Source organism: Diplotaxodon limnothrissa, linkage group LG20 (genome assembly GCF_057381915.1).
Source record: "Diplotaxodon limnothrissa isolate DT_005_m linkage group LG20, D_limnothrissa_male_GT1.1, whole genome shotgun sequence".
In the NCBI taxonomy this organism is placed as follows: domain Eukaryota; kingdom Metazoa; phylum Chordata; class Actinopteri; order Cichliformes; family Cichlidae; genus Diplotaxodon; species Diplotaxodon limnothrissa.
In genome coordinates, this window is record NC_140615.1 from 30666884 (window position 1) to 30686967 (window position 20084).

A 20084-nucleotide genomic window follows, 5' to 3' on the forward strand; every position below is an offset into this window, starting at 1 on the left:
GTTGAATTTCTACCATTTATTATTGAAGTCTGTGTTTCTACTGTAGTTTTTCTACATTTCAACTGCATAATGAATTCTAAAGACACTCCTGTGAAACCCTTTGCTAAACGTATCTAGTATAGCAAAAGAACACCTTCATCTTTAATAGCAAAACATCAAACCACATCCATCATCTGTGTACTCACAGAGTCTCCTCCTCTTCAGGCTGGGAAGGCAGGTGTCCAGCACTTTGGCCTTCTGGGTGTGAGACGTTTGTGAGGAGGAGCAAGAGGTGAAACTGGAGGACTGAGTGTCTGATGAACACACAGCCGCACAGCTGTCTGCTGGAGCCTTCTTCTCAACCACAGGCCTCTTAAATGTATAATGCACAAACTGTGAGTATAAGCTGACAACCTGAACTGTAACCAAGTGTCTACACACCTTTACTGCACATGCAATGAATGAAAACCAGATAAACGATATGTTAGTAGACATTTATTATGAAAGTAATAAGGTTGACATGGTGTTAAAAAAACTCTTATCTTCACCTTTATTCCACAGAAACTCACAGAAAACACTTGACATCAAATTATATTTCAGCACGATGAACAGTGTCATAGCCATTAATGGAAACACTCCAGGTAATTATTCACTTTTTGTGTTTTAAATCAAAAAGTTTTCCATTTTTTCAGTGCTTAAAATAAAAAAACCTTCCCTCCAGATCAGAATCAGTACTATGAGCTGGTTCTTTAACAAAACTGAATAATGCAAGAATTTGCTGCATTGTATAAACCATGCAGGTGCGACAACTCACCATTTTTTGTGCAATCCTGAAGAACTGCGAGACATCACGGACCACGTTGCCAAAGCTGTCACAGAGGCGCACATACGACCTCACCCACGATGGAAGCTGAGCCCGGGCATCGGCACTTTTAAATCTGTGGGGAAAGTTTTCCTTTAGTTTAACAATCATTTTTTTATCATCAATAAATAATAAATAAGGTGACCGAAGCACTTAATTGAAGCTTGTGTGCTGCTGTGTGGTATAGTGGAGGATGTTCCCTCTGATGTGATGTTACTGAAGTAAACCAGCTCTGACCTCTGATCACACAAGAAGATCGCTCCATAGTCTTCCTTGTGACGAATCACTCTACCGATGGCCTGATTCACAGCTCTGAAAGCCTGCTGTTTGTACCAGTCTTGCCCTGATAAGTACTGTTTACACGCACAAAGACAGAGAGATCCAACTACCGTAATACGACAGAGCAACTTTTTAGTGTACATCAATAGTTAATTTTCTTTCACCTTGAGCCCTGGAGCTTTCTTTCGATTCATCTCATCCAAAAATTGCATTTTCAGGATGACTCGAGGGTCGTTCTTTGGAGGGAAAGGAAGGCCAGTGATGATAACACCCCGACCATAGGTGTCTGCAAAATCCAGACCCTCGCTCGCCTAGCACAAGAAGATATCATTACAGAACGGCTATTTGTGTAACCCTACACTAACATGAAAGAAAATCTGTCTATGCATTTTCTTAAATGTTTATCCAATTAGTCCCAGCATCACAGAACAGGAGGTAGCGTGCACCCTGGAAAAGCAATAAAACTGCTAACAAAGAGAGACAACCATTCACACTCACGAGCCATCATTACAAAAACATTGTGTAGTTATGCAGTGTGTCAACAAAAGAAAAAAAAATGATGTCACATCTTTGGCACCCTTGTCCTCTCGTGTCAACATGTCCTTTGAATATCATATACAGGTGTGGTCAGAGGTTTACTTGGTATAAAAGTCATGATTATTTGGGGCTTTTAATGATTTCTTCCAACTGCTTTATTCAGGGTGGAATGATGTTACAGCACTCATCTCTTATGACTTTCACAAAATTGAGTGCACAACTTTAAATTAATTGAGATTTTCTCTTATTCGCACTGGGTCAAAAGCATAAACTCAAATATTAACATACATCTGCTAAAATCTTTCATAAAGTCTTTTAACTTGATGAGGTCAAGGCCTATAAACTCATTAGTGATCATGATCCATTACAACTACAAGATTTGTCTGGATTGACCAATACTCAGAACAATATGAAAATCCAAGGAACTCAGTAATGAGCTAATAATGAGAACTGTAGATTTATGCCAATTGGAACATTTCTGAACTGCAAATTCCAAGATCATCAGTTCAAACTATTTAAGTAAATACAAGTTACTCAGATGTCTCACCACTTTATCAAGCTCTGGAAGGAGACTCAAACGGTCAGCCTCAGATTGAGAAAATAGGATATTCAACACCAACAGAATTTGCAGCTGCCCACACAGAGAAGGCAAATGATTTCTCGAGAAAAGTTTTTTGGACAAACAAGACAACGACTGTGTTGTTGTTGACAATGAGCAGGTAGTCTAAGGAGCTTGGAAAGAAAAGTGTCTGGACTTCTTTAAGTTGCTTGAAGACGTTTCACCTCTCAGCTGAGAAGCTTCTTCAGTTCTAGGGTCAAATGCTTTTCTTTCCAAGCTCCTTAGACTATGATAACCTGGATGACTTCACAGACCTTCACAGACAATGAAAACTGGACTGGACGAGTAAAAGTGAGGCCTTCAAACCTAAGAACACCGCGCCGACTATCAAGTATACAGAGGGATGATTTGCCTGTTGTACATTCATGCTCACGATGAGTGTACGTAAACTTCTGACTACAACTGCATACTCACTGTATACAGCTGAAGTTTTGAGGTGAAACATGATAACAGAAAACATTTTAGGACTTTTACAGACTTCATGGACAGCCTCCTCACCTTCCCTCGACACACAGCAAAGAAGGATCCTCCTTTGGATGCTGGATCATTGACTTTGCCGTAATAACCATCAATAACCTGGGAATAGACAGAGGCTAAAGTTTAATCAGATCTTTACTTTTTTTTTTTTTTTTTACTATAAGCAACTTAGGAAATATTTTTAGATGTGAAAATGTGAATAGAGGGGTTTACAGCCAAGTGATTAGATACCTAAAAAAAACACTCACGTCATTAAAGGTGCCCTTCCCTTTAGGTTCAACAAACATAGGCTTTATGTTCTCAATGCGGTTTGCATGTCCGTTAGCCTGGTGATGACACACATGCAGGAAATGATTTACAGCAGCATCTTAGATTGTTATAAATGATCCATTTGACTGCGGAGTAACATAAACGTAACATAAATAAATTGGTTCATACAGGTTACAAGGCTTTTGACTTAATTTGATATCTTTACATTCTATTTTTTAATATGCATTTCTTATGTATTTCTTGCACACTTCAGAAAGCAATTCTTAGCTTCTAATTAGTATAAGAAGAAGTATTTATGTAATTGAAATAATGATGAGAAAATAAAAAAATGTTAAAGCGATTTGGAAGTTTAAACTATGCTTAAATTCATGATGAAGTAAGGTCACAGAGAGAAACAGACAGGGAGGATGGTAAGGTGTAGTGATTAAATGCCAACAACAGTGACTGGATGCCACAATGGGTGTGAGCCCAGACATCCCCTCAGAAGATGTGACATCCAGGAAGAGAGGTGGGAGAAAGGATAACCAAGTATAATACTGTAGTGCAGAACAAATAAAGGGTTTTCCATCTGTCATCTAGAAGATGAGCAGTTAAAATAAAATAAAGTAAAATAAAAAAATTGGATCTCATAGTTCACAGTTGAAAGTTCCAGCAGAGACGCCAGAGGGATCAACTGCTGCCCAAACTATGGACTTACAATTTGGCTTAACATTCTTTGGTTCTTTCTCTCCTCAAACCCTCTCCTCTCAAAGATCAGAAGAGAATCAGCATTAGCTCCGAGTAGGTTAACTGAAAAAGTATAGTTCAAGTGATTTGATTATTCGGTTTTATGGTCGCGGAATTTGATCTCTGCTTTTTGCAGATGATGTGGTTCAGTTGGCTTCACCGGGTGATCGCCTCCAGCTTGCACTGGAATGGTTCGACTGAGAAGCGCTGGGAATGAGAATCAGCACCTCATTCCCAGCGCTTCTCACTCCCCAGGAGGAGGAGGAGTTTAAGTGTCTCTGGGTCTTGCTCACGAGTGATGGGAGAAGGGAGCGGGAGATCGACAGACGATTGGTTCTGCGGCTGCAGTGATGCGGACGCTGTACAGGTCCGTCGTGGTGAAGAGAGAGCTGAGTGTAAAAGCGAAGCTCTCAATTTACTGGTGGTCCCTACCCTCACCTACGGTGACAAGCTGTGGGTACTGACTGAAAGAACGAGATCGTGGAAATTGGCTTCCTCCGAAGGGTGGCTGGCCTCTCCCTTAGAGATAGGGTGAAAAGAGTTCAGCCATCCAGGAGGGGCTCAGAGTAGAGCCACTGCTCCTCCACATCGAAAGGAGCCAGCTGAGATGGTTTGCGCATCTTACAAGGATGCCTCCTGAGTGAGGTGTTCTGCACTGCAAGGCTACTCAGCCCTGGTTTTTCGGGTAGGCAGAGTAGACATCGGGAGGCTAAGAGGCAGTTGGAACTGGACGAGTCCCCTCATCAATTGGCTCCATCTAAGCTCTCTGCAATTTTTAATACTCGTAGGCTCAGAGACTGGACTATTTAAACAGAGAGACCTGATCCAGACTTCCTGTACTGGGGTCCTGGTTCCACAGGATGTGTGACACAATTGTCACACATCCCATTACCTCTTATTGGCTGCTGACAAGTCAACCAGTAGCAGAAGCATTGGCATAGTCGTCTCCATATTAAATTTCCAGTAAATTGATTTCTAATTTGCTAGAAAATACAAAATATAGTTCATGGGAAAAAAAACCCCATCAACATAAAAGTCACTAGAAAAGCTAAAAACGCCGCGCCCAAACTATTATTTCTTTCCTCGGGTGACTCTGCTGACTTTCCACTTACTTTCCAGAATTCCAATGTTTTTTCCATTAAAGGGAAGGAAGGGAAAAATACTAAGAGTCCGTGAGGAACCACACGGCTCAGGTTAGCTGAGGAGAGAACACAAGTTACAAATATATGTGAGTATAACTTACAAATATATATCACAATCAAAACAAAAGATTTCACACTCCATATACAATCCAACATGGTAGCACTTCCTATGATAGCTCAGCAGTAATGTGGTAATAACGAGACATTAAAAGCCAAAAATGTAATAATATGGAAATAGCAAATTACTACAACTTAATCACCAGAATAATATCTAAGCAGTTTTTATTTTTTACCTCGTATCAACATTGGTTATAGGCGAGTTGTGGTAACGGGCCAAAATTGGGTGTAATAACATAGAAAAACGTATGCCTATAAGGCAAAACCAATTAGTTACAGTAATATACTGGCAATATGATATATATCATATATGACATATACCTGCTAATAATAATCTTCCTATATCTGTGCATCTGAATATGTATATACTGGCCCCTCACATTAACCTTATAATAACAAAGCAATAGTAACTAATGGTTAAAAAGTAGGATACTCTGTATTATAATGCTGGATTTTAATCCTGCCTTGTGTTAACAACCTTACTCTTTGTTTAAAGGTAACAATGTAAATATTATTTAATGTGTCGTATTAGTACACCATTAAACAATCTGCACAATCTGTGTGTATACTTCCTATAATTAAAAAACAGAACAGAAGAAAAACATGTCTGTGTGTTAAATATAAATGTTATAATCATGTTATGGTTATTTTTTATTACATCACTGGCAAATAAATTTATGGACAGTCCTAAAACATTAATCCTGTTCATACAGATGTATTGTTGTCAGCAGTAGAGACATTTCGTCACTCTACCAGGTGACTGTCTCAGCTCAGGTTTCCCCAACCTTATAAACAGTACATTTGCATAATGACTGAAACCAGCAGCACTGAGGAACAATGAGCGGTCATGATTGTCTTGACCACTGATCAACAACCAACGACCAAATTAACACGAGCACCATCATTAAAATAGTGATAAAAACAATCGCACACTTGTCTTCAATACTTTTGGCAATATAGTGTAGAAATAGTAATATGTTATATGTCACAGCATCAGCCAGTATTAGTAGTATTATTAAGTCTAATCAATATATTGCTATTCTTATCAGTCATTAGTTTTGCTTCATAGGCACAGGTACAAGAGTACCTTCTGTTTCTACCTTATGACCCAGTTATTGCCAAGCTGTAGTAAAAAGTGCTACTCTTAAACACAATATCAAAAAGGTAATAAGCAATATGACATCACCATGAACAACAGAGCTAAAAGTTAACAATGTTGGTGATGTTAGCACAATCAAACGATTTCCACGCTGTATACTGTGATCTTACCAATGGTGTTGCCTAAAGACGCCATGTTTTCAGGAACAAACCTGCCACACAAATTTACAGTTTGAGTTTAGCACTCAAGTAACAACTTCAAAGTCAGAACCAGTAAAATATATATGAGGTAACATATAAAAAAGGAGCTCTTCCTTCCCACTCTCACCAACTGCTACTGCTAAGGGATTGTCTGTGTCATACAAATAAGGCAGATCAGGCAGCAGGACACCGGCCCTCGAGGCCTGGAGTTCCCCAGCCCTGTTTTAGAGCATCATTGTTTACTGAGCCACAACAGCTCTTATCTCCTAGTGACACATCCTCCATGAATTGAAAAGTGTATGGGTGCCTCTGAGGGACATCTCTCTAACACATTACACCCCCTGTTTTAGCCCTCTAAAGCCTAGCCTGTCGCTGATATCAGACAGGTTTTTCAACATCTGTAACTCCCATCTGTTCAATTGAAAGACTTCGTGGTTCCTGAAAGCAGCGATACAGTGATATTTGGGTCATAACGTTAAACCCAGGCACAGTGCTGCAGCAGTCCCAAAAGACTGGTTGGTTGAGAGAAGAGAGAGGGAGTGAGTGTGATGAAGCTCTACAGAAAACTGACATTTTATTGGGCATCTGGGTTCTTTTTTTTACCGTTTTGCTGTTTGTTGTTTTCTGTGTTGTTTGCTGAGATTTAGATGTGGTGCCCTGCCTGGGATTACCATAATGACCCTAATATAACTGAAAAAGGTGATACTTTCAGAAACTGCTGGAATTTTTTGATTGCCCCATTGTTTTAAGAGTTATGGTAATTTGATCTAAAAGTCTGACCTAAACCCTACAGGAGCGCTCCCACTGGTTTTAAGGGGTTAACAAATCAGGGTTTTTTTTATTTAAAACAAACAAACAAACAAACAAACAAACAAACAAACAAAAACTGTCTAACGTCTTACAAATGAATCAGCACTATATTGAAAGGTTTTTCATAATAAGATAACAGTTTCCAGTTACAAAATTTCGATTTAACCAAGAGTTACTTAAACTCTTATCAACCAAACACGTTCTATGGAACAGGAAATAAGGTTGGATTTTTTTCCTAGGATTTTTCATACATCTCCCTGACCCGGTTCACTATAAGTGTTATGTATCTCTTTATTATGTATCCTGCTGCGACACTGATCTTTCCTTCTTGTGAATGTGGATCTAATAGCTCAATGCCACTGACAGCCTTTATTGTCGTTGTAGGACTCATCTTCCTGCAAGGACAACCTGTTGTCCAACCACAGACAGCAAGCTTGTTTCTGTTTTTCCTCAATTCCCATTTCTCTTGTACTCCCTTCATTTTTTGTGTGTATCCTGAAATATCTTAGCTACTCATGCGTTTCCAGAATGCTTGCTAGCTTCCAGGTATCCCTCTTGTATATCCTAACCATAAATCTGGTAGTTGGGTTTTTTTATTATTATTATTATTATTATTATTATTATTATAGTAGTGTTTCCTTGCTAGCATTCTAGAATTACAACAAAAGGATCTCCTTTGTCCTGGTGTGACTGCCTTAGCAGCTTCTTTTTTTGTTTGCATTGTCACCTTGTCCATTGGACTGGTTGTGACCAAGGCTTGAACTTACAAACACTTTGATTCCCTCAAAAGCTTTAAACTCATCACTGGTGTTCTGATATACTGAACACTGTAGTGTTCTGTCAGGACAAGAAAGCCAAAGTGGTGCTTTCTTCATCAAATCTAAAAATAAACATAAATTAAAACGTACCAAAGTATGTGAAAAATTAATAATGTTAATAATGTTAATAATGCCTTTAATACATTAGTAAGGAAAGCTGTAACTATGATGGAGAAAAGAGACAGCAGTTCTGACCATGTCTGGTTTAATGTAAAAGGCAAGTTGAACAGGTGAAGGCTCAGCAGCACTTTCAGATTTGCATCTATGAGAATGTCTGAATAAGTAATAAGTTTAACCTGCTGTTCTGTTTTCTTGCTAATTTTTATTTTGATCATGTATATGTATATACAAAAGTTCATTTAGCAAAGATTCAGTTAGATATCAAAAAGAAGTTGAAGAAATGCAAACTTATTTAATCCCACCACTTAATTAAGGTGAAACCAGTGAACAGTAGAAGTAATGTCCAGTCTAATACCTGCGTTGCCTTGTTTAGTATTGCAATACTTATTGATACTTTGGAATGAATATATCTTATGTGAGCTCTCCAGTTAAGTCTTTGATCTATTATTACCCCAAGAAATCCATTTTCATTGACTCTTTCAATATCAACAGCATTTATTTGAAGCTTAACATTTGTAGTTAAACTGCTATTTCCAAATAACATATTTTTAGTTTTATTCAAATTTAATGACAATTTGTTTTTATCAAGCCAAAGCTTCGATTTAATTATTTCATTAGTTATCTCATCGAATAAATGCTGCAGTTGCAAGTTAGTCTGGATCCATGTACTTAAATGGTCTCAGTTCCAATTGATCATATTCTGCAATTGTCTGACTGATGCAACTGTTTTTTTTTTCCAGATGTAGCCGAGTTGTTTATTTCAGTGTGTTTCAGTGAGTGTGTTTTCATTTTTGGTAATATAGTAGAAACAAAGTAGATAATCTGGAATCTCATGTCTTGTGAACACTGATTTTATTGCTACTATGACTCTTCCACTTTATGTGCTTAGCTTAATAATCTCTGAATAGCTCTATATAAGAATCAGCTTATTTACAGTTTACCTCTAATGCACAACAGTTTGATTGTTGGAGTGTTCATTCTAATATCAAGTGCCTTAAGAAGACAGTTTTCCTGAACTAGTGTTATATAAAAGTGAGTTGAAGTCTTCCACACACACAGCAGGATTTTACTTGACTTTCTAATAAATCAAAAGATGAGAAAAAATATGGTTTGACAACTTTTCCCCAGAGGTCAGAGACTACCAGCTAAATGAGTTTTGCCATGCACCTTCATTTGTATTTAGGCACATGGCAAAACTTGACCGACCTGTTAGAAAGTAATCATACGCTAAAAAAGAATACCGACCTCCGATCAAACGCTGAACTTAGGTGCGCTCCATCAGGCCCTTGTGCAATGATGCTCACAAAGATCTGGTCCCGCTCAATCACATGGTTGTTCTCCAGACGTACTGGGAATTCTCTGTAACAGCAGGAGCAGAAACTCACTGGCATATAGAGATGTATTACAGTAAACATATTTGGCCCAGATACATGCATAACACTGTTTCATTAGGGGCTGCACTGACAATCAAGTGAATACACTAAAGTTACGAGTTATTAAATCCACCTACGGTGTCAATTTAAAAGTCATACACCAGCCGCTTCATGATTTATCACATTCACAAACCTGTGTGTCCACACCACCCACCTGCCAGGTTGGGGGACAATCACACCCTTAAGGGGTAAAAACTGCCTGAAACCTCTGAACAGTTAATGCAATCGTTTGGACCAGGGCTGCCCAATCCCAGTCCTCAAGAGCTACTATCCTGCAGCTTTTAGATGCATCCCTACTCCAACACAGCTGAATCAAATGGTTTGATTACCTCTTCAGCATGCCATCATGTTTGGCAAAGGCCTGATAACAAGCCATTCATTTGATTCGGGTGTGTGGGAACAAGGATGCATCTAAAAGCTGCAGGACAGTAGCTCTCGAGGACCGGGATTGGGCACCCCTGGTTTGGACAGTCTGACTGTTTAATTTAAAATCCAGGTGTGGTTACAACATTTTCAAAACACATTAACTTTCCAAAAACCTATATGTTACATGTTTTAGATGTAATTCATCAGCAGGTGCTATGCTGCCTTTGGATGCTAACAAGTAAACACAGGTCTGTCTAATGTCAGAGTCATTCTTAATTATTGACAGATAAATGCAACATAATGTATCAGCATTCCTGGTTTATCCATGTTAAAGACCACTTTTTATGCTGATACTTCTGGCTTTAAAACGAATCATTAACTTTCATGGTGAGTTACAAAAATCACCAAAGATTTACATTTTAAGAACAGTTCACTCTGGACAGTGTTCAGCCTAAACAGGTATAAAGGCCATTGTGTTTTTGTTTTATTTTAATGAGCTGCTACTCAGGTGGGAAAAATTTAACTGTGCAGTCAGAGTGACAGCTAACTTACATTCTCATCTCAGATGTGAAAGACGACAGGGGAGAGAGGGTACCACTGGTCAGAATGATGCAGCGAACGCCTTGATTCACCAGATCTTGCATACTGAAGCCCGGAGAGAAGCACCAGTAACTCAGAATATTGCCTGCAATATGCAGAGAAACAAATCACATTTACTTACAGTACAAATAGTTCATACACTCATAACAGGGTTCACATTCTGACCTAAATGTAAAAAGAAAATATCATGATATTACATTCAGTTCATGTGACTCCATGTAACCCACCAACGCATCACGCTGTGCATCGTTACCTTGTTTTTTTGATGAAGATGAAGCCCACACGTCAACACTCTGTTTCTTTTTGTGAACGCTGGTGTCCCGATGGATATGAACCTGAGCCAAACACATGACACAAGCTCATCATTAGTCATTTCATTTCAAGAAAAAAAAAAAGAAAAGAAGAAAAAAAGAAATTAAACATTTAAGATGCCGAAACAATGGTTACAGTTTCAGTTACTTCTCCATCAAGTGTGGCAAAGATATGTTAGCTGGTTCCAATATGAACACAACTGTACAAAAACACACCTTAAAATGAGCCGTGTTGGTCTCCATCTGGTGCTGTCTGTCCTTTTCTGACGGTTCACCACAAAATACCAGCTGAAAACACCAGAACAGAGGGGATCGCTCAAACACGCCACGAGGTGATTAAATAATTACTCTTTATGCAATAAATAGTAATAAAGTCTATCATTTTGTTGAATGATCTCAATCACACAAATATTATGGGACCAATCCAAAAACCCAAACAAAGAAGCAGTTTGACAGCTTAATATCCATACAAAGTGTACCTGTATGATATCAGACAGCTTCTGGAGTCCACTTGTATTGAGGAATATTCCGGGCTCTGGTGAGAAACATGCATCAAACAGGTCACTTGTTACTTAGTAGCACTAAGATGATCTGTATAATACACCCAGCAAATGTTACAGATGATAAATGAAGTGATAATGTGTCCTACGTCCTGCCAGGTATCCAATGATCTGCTCCAGAGCTTCATAGACTGCCGTCTTGTTGCTGTAGGTCAGATGAGCTCTTTCTAACACCTCATAGATGAAACTAAGACACAACAGAGAGACATGCAGTGCAGGTTTATTATAACAGTTAACATTCAGAATCATTCTCTGACCACCTAAGGAAGAACCCCACTAGGGTTTATGTCACGGTAGTCTAAGGACTATCCACACAGTCTCTGACCACTTTCTTCTTCTTGTTTTATTTTAAATACATGACTCCAACCACAGATTTGTCACAGTGTCACCACACTACCCTAAAATACTTTGGGAACATTTGTGTCAGTTTCCTGCAATAAAGTATGACAATATAAGTAAAACTGATCTCAGACTCAGAGCTTGTTGTTGTTCTGCTGTGTGTCCATTTTAACAGCGGTTAAATTGACTAAGGTACATTTTTAAAAAAATGTTTTTTGTATGCAGTTAACATTGATTCACACAAAACATTATAGACAATTATTTCAAATATGGATGTAAAAGAAAAGCATTTTTCATGCTGCTAAAAATCAAATGTGATATCTCAGTTTTTCCTTCTGCACAACAATGTTGTACATTGTGTATATAACATGTAGGATGTCACCAATGTTCAATTTGTCTTAATCACTCCATAAATTCCACTTATAATCCAATAGATATGATCATTATATATAAGAACCAATGTATCTATAATAATAGTTATAATCAGGTGTTTTTCTTGAGGCCACATTGTTTTAGCCTTTTTTTAAAAGACTAATTTTGGCATTTTTCTTTTGTTTGATACATGCAGTACATAGGAGGCGGAGCCGAGTGAGGCAGGGGTCAAAGCGTGAACTCGTACGTGTCACTTATGATTTCTGATTGAGTTTGCATATAACCTTTGGGTTAGAGAGGAAATGCACGTGCTAAATGTCAGGAAGTTCTCAGGGCATTCCCATGAATGAAAATTGGATGTAGACAGCCTTTAAACATAACAGACATCATACGAAGCACAAACGCACAAATCTATGCATAAAACACACACGAGCGATACGACACACCAACCTGTGACGTGTGTTTTTTTACCTGAACCATACTCTATGGAACAGAACCGACTCAGACGTGTGTGGAAATAAATGTCGACAGTCTGTTTTGGAAAAATGACGAATTGACGCCTTTAAAATAAAATTTACTCTCATCCTGGTCAGATGTCATCACTTAAAGTCTTGTTTCTTGCCCTCATCCTACTGATGTTTTACACTGACTGCACTTCAAGTCTGGCTTTGTTGCCTTAGAAGCTTTCTCTCTTACATTGTCTGCTTTTTCCACATGACCTTAACGGCATTCAGGGAACCAACAAAATAAACATGAACAGATACATGTTCTTATCTGTTCTGTAAGGATGTGTGTATCTTAGTGAAGCTAAAACGCAAACATTTTAATGCCATCATATTTCAAACCTGCATTGTTGAAGGTGGAAAAGCTTTGACAATATTTATTATTTTCTTGGACAAGCTCTCATCAAGTGTGCTTTGAGATTTATTTATTTATTTATTTATTCATTTTCATATGTATAATCAGTTTATTAATGGGCAACCCATACGCTCTTATTTTGAAAGCCTGCTCAGCACTGCTGTCACCTACATTCCAGGTTTAGTAATGCCTTTATCACTTGGAACATCATAGGAATCAATGGCAGCTTCCAGATCCAGTAGTATCTCTGTTAAAGCAAAAAACAAGTTTAGAAAAAGACCTCCAATCACCAACCAACAGGACGACCGACTCCACAATACTTACGTTTGATTTTAGCGATGGTGGACAAATCTAACTTTAAACCTGAAACAAAACAAAAGACAAAATATCAAAAGACCTGCAGCTGACAACCTTTTACTTGCTTTACTAAAGAATAAACTAAAATTACTAGTAATAATGAAACTAAGGCCAAGGCAAAACTAAGGCTAGTAAAGTAGAAGTAAATCCAAACTTTTAAAGTATACAAGTAGCCCAAAGTACCATGACATTCATAAACAACTATACACTCTAAGTATTAGATGGAAAACTCTGTTAGGAACATGTGTATAAGCGAAGGTTTTCTTACCAGAGCTGAGGGATTCCACGTTGACGTCTTCACTCACAGAGTCTTTGTGGCTGATTTCTTTAGCCTGCTCCACAAGCAGCCTGTCCACAGCATTGATGGCCGAGGCTACATCATAGGGAGTCAGATCAAACGAGGTTGATTCTTCACATGTCTTCTCCTGCAAACAAAAAAGACATCAGATCAGGTGGGATAGTATCAACAAAAGTAATTATCAGCATAATTCAAATAACAAATATTCATTTTAAACATTATTATAAGTCTGTGCAACCAATGTTTTTGTAAATAGTAACTTTATTTATATAGAACCTCTAAACCCGGTGAATGAAATGAAAATGGTGTGTAGTTACTACATGTCAAAGAATGATAGTACAGGTAATGTAAATGTAGAGTTTGTCTGAGAATGTTGTGTCCACAAAAACATAGATTTTAGTGGAGCAAACTGGCATTAGACCATCACAACCAACGAGTCCTTTGTCTCAAGTTACATTTGTTGCATTAAGCTGAATGAGATTTTGTCAGGAAAAGTGGCCATCGTGTAATAAATAGATGAAAATAACAGGATGAGCATGTTCCAGAACAGTGTTCACATTAATAATCATAACAAATTAGCTTTAATCAAGAATGACATATGCTTAGATTGTTGCTTTGCAAAAATCCCAGATATGTTGTTTAGCTCTCTACCACTGAAATGATTGACCAAAAAAATATTATAACATTGGCAGGCACCAGTGCTACACCTCAGCATCAGGGTAAGTAGGATTTTCAGAAAGCGTGACCTCTGACCTTGACCCTGAGTTCATGGTCACATATTTATCACATTCTTCAATGATGAATCATGCCTTAAATATGCAGCACCTTGCATTGTGCATTAACTGTAAATTTAAATGTAATAAGAAAATGTCTCGAGCTTCACATGTGTCGAAACAGATTAGCCAATTACTAGAGTTTGCTGCTCAGAGGATGTGTCACCAAGTTGGGAAAAACAACTAGAGACATAGACAGGTGTGGTGGTGTACCGGGGCCTCGGTTTAGGACTACGCTTCCTGCTGACTGTCACCCAGCTGTCCCGTTTTCCCGGCTGCTTGGGACAATATGCTGGGTGAAAGCTAACGGTGGCTATGCTAGCTTTGGCTGCACCTGCTACATGGGCCTGGCTAGATACAGGTGAACCCGGGACTCCAGAGCTGTAAACAGGCTACATTTATTACAAGTATCGTTATTACTAAAGAGGGCCGAGGAGTAACTAAAGCTCTGACATACTGAGCAGGAATGTGGAGGAGGGACAGGTGAAGAGGCCGTGCTGCTAGAGAGTCGGCTACAATCGAAGTGAGCAAATTCCTAAAGCTACAGTGAATGAATACTGTGAGTATAATTAGTGGGTGAATCAAAAGAGAGTGTGCTTTGGTGACAGAATGTGAAGATTACACTGTGAAATCTCCAAGTTATATACATGGCATGATGATACAGGAGAATATATGCTTTGACAGGTTTTTCAGGTCATAGAAGAAAATACTTGTTCATTTGCAAAATACTCGAGATCTACTGCGATCTATAAATTATAATGCACAGTAATGACATGGGATGTAGTAAAAATCATACATTTTCTGAAGATATTAGTTCAATATCTGGTTTTCAAAGGAAACATTGGTTTTAATATGTCCTCATGGTTTGAGTAGACCAGCCCCTCTGATTTCAAATTAGGCCCGATGTGGCCTGCAAGTTAACATGAATTTGAAACCCTCTAGTGTAGACCATCCCCGTTTAGTAGTGGGTCACTTGTGGTCTTTGAAGCTTTTATATACAACAATGCCAATTTTTAGTGAATACATTTAACAGGGGAAACCAGATATAACCTTACCACATTGTGAGCTTCGTCAAAGATAACCACCGCTCCATTCAGGTCGATATTGTGTGCCTTGCGGCTCTGTGGAATGAGAGAGGGAGGGAGAGGCAGTTGAATATTAGCATTCATAGAGATTAGAAATGACAGTGCCAATCACAACACTAAAGTCTCTGTTGATGCTCATTTATGGTCACATATGTCAGCCTCAGATGTAATGTGTATGACAGAGCTTACCTTTGGATCTAGCAAGTAGTTGTATGGCATAAAAATGACATCTGCTTGTTGTTTCAGTGAACGGGAGAGGTAGTAAGGACAGACTCTGTGGAAAAATTTGCAAATGCGAAATCAAATACGTGAACTTTACAGAAAAACTGACTCATTCTGATAGCTGTTTAAAGAGATAACATAGTACAAAAGGTATAGTTTCCATCCACTAGCCTGTGACCACGTAGCCCAGCAGTTACTGAGTTTCAGTGGTTCTTGGACGAGTTGCTGCACTGTTAGGGGAGGTGGTTGTTAAGACTTTTAAGATTTATTGCTCAGATGACTGTTGCATTTTGACTCAGAATTTGAAGGGTTAAAAAGACATTAAAATGAAAAAAAAAAACCATCATGCTTCTGGTACTGTTTCTTGGTAGTGAAGTTTCAGGACAACTACTGAAAGAAAGTCAAAAAGCATCCTTCAAATGATAATGGCTCATTTGTGATAAGGCCCTTTCATTCATTTCAAATCTGCTCCAGTTGTTACTTTAGCCCTTCTCCATTTTCTATTTTAGCACTTTTCTATTTTCTTGTGCTCCTACCTGATGTTGCTGTCCCCTCTATCACAGCTGCGGTTTTCTGTTACTTGAAAGACCCACAGGACACAGGCCCAATTTTTCTCAACCACCTTTGGTGTTGTCTCCCATCAGGACCTGGGGACTTCTAGTACACATGCAGCACAGATGTTCCTGTATCCCACTCACTTGATCGTCCTTCTCAGTGTAGCCTGCCCTAGTTTGCATCTTACATCCCGCTACTATGCGCTGGATAGTCTCCGGGGAACCTTTGCACAGTCTGCAACTTGGGTCCTGTCCGTTAAGGACTCTGCTGTCCTTTAACCTGGCCTTTTCTAGCTAACATGTTGATATGTTGATGGTACGTCCACTGCAGGGATTGTCCATGATGGTTCCTGATCATGTCTTTGGCATACTTGGAGCAGCTCACCTCGGGTGGCCCATCTTGCTGATGAATTCATGGATGCTCAGTGTTTCATCCTGCATTGTAACTTCGCCTCTTTCTGTTGCCTGTGGTGCTGGGCGTCTGATGGAGATCTCTATACATCGTGAGGAGTTTTCATGTCCTGATATCAGTGGCCCACATATCCTCTAGTGGCCAATTTATTATTTCATAAATCATATTTATTATTTATTATTATTTCACACTCAGGCACTTGTAGATTGTTGATTTGACCACTCCTATTTTAGAGTAATTTGGGTTTTTCAGCATAATAATGTTCTCCTTCACTTCGATATGACTTTGGACCTCATAATGAAAGTTCTACTGAACTGCTACAAAATGCAAATTCAGCACTTGGAATCAACTCTAGATCTGTTATCTGATTAATATGTGATGGAATGAGAGAACAGTCCTCACCTGGCCATGAAACTGTCTATCAGTCAGTCATCCGACTACTTTAAACTGCTAAAAATAGAGGACGATGCATTAAAAATGGCTGCAATTCTGAAACAATTAAGACTTAATGTCTGTTAAACCCCACTCACTTTGCAAGTGTACACTTAAATCACATTTTTATTGTTGACTGTGAGAATCTACTGTATGGCACATTTAATAACTGTCTAAATGCTTATGAAGCTAACTGTACACTTCAGTTTTCCCCCCAACCACTCATGAGTATTTTGTAACTAAACAAGAGTATCGAAAAAAATTTTGTGTGTTGTTTTTTTTTAAATATTTTTAATAAATCTGCAATTTTCCTAATTTGCAGAGGTGATGCTACAGTGGACCCTTTGGAAGTCTAGTTCTTGCTGCATGTTTAATATCCCCACTTTAAGTGGATAAGCAGACTCACCCACTCTAATGAAATGCCCATATTTGGTCACATATTTATTGGATCACTTCACTGTTCTGATCAAGACTTCAGCTTTCTAAATTGTGACCATCTGTAGATTACTGACAGATGGATCACAATGGAGGTTTCACACTGGAGAGAGTGCAGTCACAAAGCGCTGTACACAAAAGTTAAAATAAACATACCAATATAGACAATACAAAAGGTTACATGTAAATAAAAATGTATTTTTAAAAAGAATGTTGATCAACAGCAGGCTTGTTTAAACAGAAAAGTTTTTAACTACTTTTTAAATGATTCCACAGATTGAATCAGAAGCAGAAAAATCAAATATTAAGACATTAGTTTGGTGTCACACAGAGACACCCAGCCGCCAATGTTACCAATGATTATTTCTTACCAAAGAAAGAAAGTGCAGTACAGAGACTGAAACAGACAACTACAAAAAAATGAACACATGAACTACAAACCTCTGTTTGGTGCCAAATTGGACCAAATCTTCCACATCGAGGATAGAATTAACCAAATCTCTGTCAGTGCTCTTATCTAGAAGAAGAAGAAAAATCAAGCTTGAGATCTGGTATTTATAGGATACTAAATCACTGAAACATGTGATTAAAACCAGGGCCATCACAGGTGACCCCTTGCATCCCACCCACCACCTGTTTGACCCATTGCCCTCCAGACGATGCCTCAGGTCAGGCAGGTCCTAAACCTTCAGACTCAAACAGATTTTTTCCTAGAAGGACTATAATAAATCAAATACTATGTACAGAAGGCTAGAGTGTAATCAAAATATAAAGTGTAATTAATTATACATACTATTACAATGCTAAAACATTCAGAATGTATGAGTGTCATTATAACTAGCAGCATAACTAACTCCATACCTACTACAAGCTTTATCCAAAATTAAAGTTTGAAGCCTAAATTAAAAACATGTAGAGTTCAGGAGCGGACACACACCAGTCTGTGGCCTGAACTCAAAACAGGAGCTGGTTCACTTCATGTTTATTTATATAGAACCAACAAAAACAGTCACATCAAGGTGCGTCATTCTACGAGGTAAAGCCCTACAATATTTAGGAGAAAAATCACAATAATAAAACAAAATCAAGTGAAGAAACCTTCAGCAGAATCAAGCTCAGAAAGGGAAATCTGCCATGACAGGTTGGGGGATCACGGGAAAGACAAAAAGAGAGGAGAAAACAGAAAACACATGGTGGCTCCTCACCACCATGTGTTTTCAGGTGCCTGACGCACACATGGAGACATCATCTTGATGTATTTGTGGATGCTCGATGTTTACTTTTGAGCTCCGACACTCAATCAGTTGGTGGCATTACCAGGTGAACTTAGCAAACACAGCTCACATTAAAACCTCCAAACATTCATTGTGTATTTTAATATTGCACCAAGACCTGGGAAGAGAGGAGGAACAAGACGTGACGCCAAGCTTGGCAGCAAGACGACTGGAACCACAATTGTGGACGTTAAAACGGGTAAAGACTAATCACTGTAAACACAGAAATGCGAACTGAATTGTCTGTATTTCAGTTATACCCCCTGTGGCCCCAATGGGGAAGCTTCCTGGCTCCGTCCTATCACCTCCAGTCACTGAGGGACCGCTGTGGTGACCTACTGACCCTTTTCTTTCTTCTCCCTCTCTCTCCCCATGATTCCGGTGGCGACTGCACCTGATTTACCATGGGTCACTCAGATGTCGGGGCAGGAGTGCTGCAGTTGCACAACCTCCGAGTGTCTGTTAATTGAGATGGGCCATGTGTTCTGTGTCCCCAATTTCTGGAGGGCCATACAGCGTTCCTGTAGGGTACCAGAGGGGTAGATTCCAAACTATGCCGCGCGGCAGAGCTCGGCCCATCAAAACCTGGTTTGGACGGGGGCATTGTTGGAGGCAGAGTGGGTGGAGATCAGGTGTGTGAATGGGGATTTTCATAAGTATCCTGTGGTGCAGCTGGAAATTAAATAATAATAATAATAATAATAATAATAATGGATTGGATTTATAAAGCACTTTTCAAGGCACCCAAAGCGCTTTACAATGCCACTCTTCATTCATTTGCGCATTCACACACTGGTGGAGGCAGCTACGGATGTAGCCACAGCTGCCCTGGGGCAGACTGACAGAAGCGAGGCTGCCATATCGCGCCATCAGCCCCTCTGGCCAACACCAGTAGGCAGTAGGGTAAAGTGTCTTGCCCAAGGACACAACGACCAGGACAGAGAGCCCAAGGATCAAACCGGCGACCTTCCGGTTACAGATACGCTTCCCAAACCCCTGAGCCACGGTCGCCCCAATACAAGGGCAAAATTAATTTACTAAGGCTGCGGACCAGCAGGGACATGAAGTGTATGCGCTCAGTAGTGAGGTAAGGTCAGACTTCTTGAATGAAACCAGATCCTTGGGATATCATTTTCAGTTATATGGGAGTCACTGAAAGCCTATCTCATTTTCCACAGCAAGAAAAACAGCTGACACAGCGCGATAATAAATAATTATAATAGTCTGTCATCAAAGTAACAAATGCATGGACTAGATTCTCAACATAACAGTTTTTCCCCCTTTTTAAATCAACTGAAAGCAGGCAGTAGATATTTTGTTGATATGCACATTTTGGACATTCCTGGAC

The 20084-nt window shown here is 39.1% G+C and overlaps 1 protein-coding gene across 1 annotated transcript in view; it reads right to left on the minus strand.

Annotated features, from left to right (window-relative positions):
- The window catches only part of LOC146611183 (regulator of telomere elongation helicase 1-like), a 44842-nt gene that overhangs the window by 4619 nt on the left and 20139 nt on the right, over positions 1–20084 (minus strand). The window contains exons 6-25 of the mRNA XM_085344288.1: positions 17904–17979; positions 15597–15681; positions 15378–15443; positions 13520–13676; positions 13219–13257; positions 13066–13141; positions 11415–11512; positions 11245–11300; positions 10982–11053; positions 10708–10789; positions 10407–10539; positions 9301–9414; positions 6278–6318; positions 4862–4947; positions 3002–3079; positions 2775–2852; positions 1285–1431; positions 1079–1194; positions 794–917; positions 186–351 (exon numbers count right to left, since the gene is read on the minus strand). Of these exons, the coding sequence (XP_085200414.1) occupies positions 186–351; positions 794–917; positions 1079–1194; positions 1285–1431; positions 2775–2852; positions 3002–3079; positions 4862–4947; positions 6278–6318; positions 9301–9414; positions 10407–10539; positions 10708–10789; positions 10982–11053; positions 11245–11300; positions 11415–11512; positions 13066–13141; positions 13219–13257; positions 13520–13676; positions 15378–15443; positions 15597–15681; positions 17904–17979 (1890 nt within the window). The remainder of the gene's footprint in view (positions 1–185; positions 352–793; positions 918–1078; positions 1195–1284; positions 1432–2774; positions 2853–3001; positions 3080–4861; positions 4948–6277; positions 6319–9300; positions 9415–10406; positions 10540–10707; positions 10790–10981; positions 11054–11244; positions 11301–11414; positions 11513–13065; positions 13142–13218; positions 13258–13519; positions 13677–15377; positions 15444–15596; positions 15682–17903; positions 17980–20084) is intronic.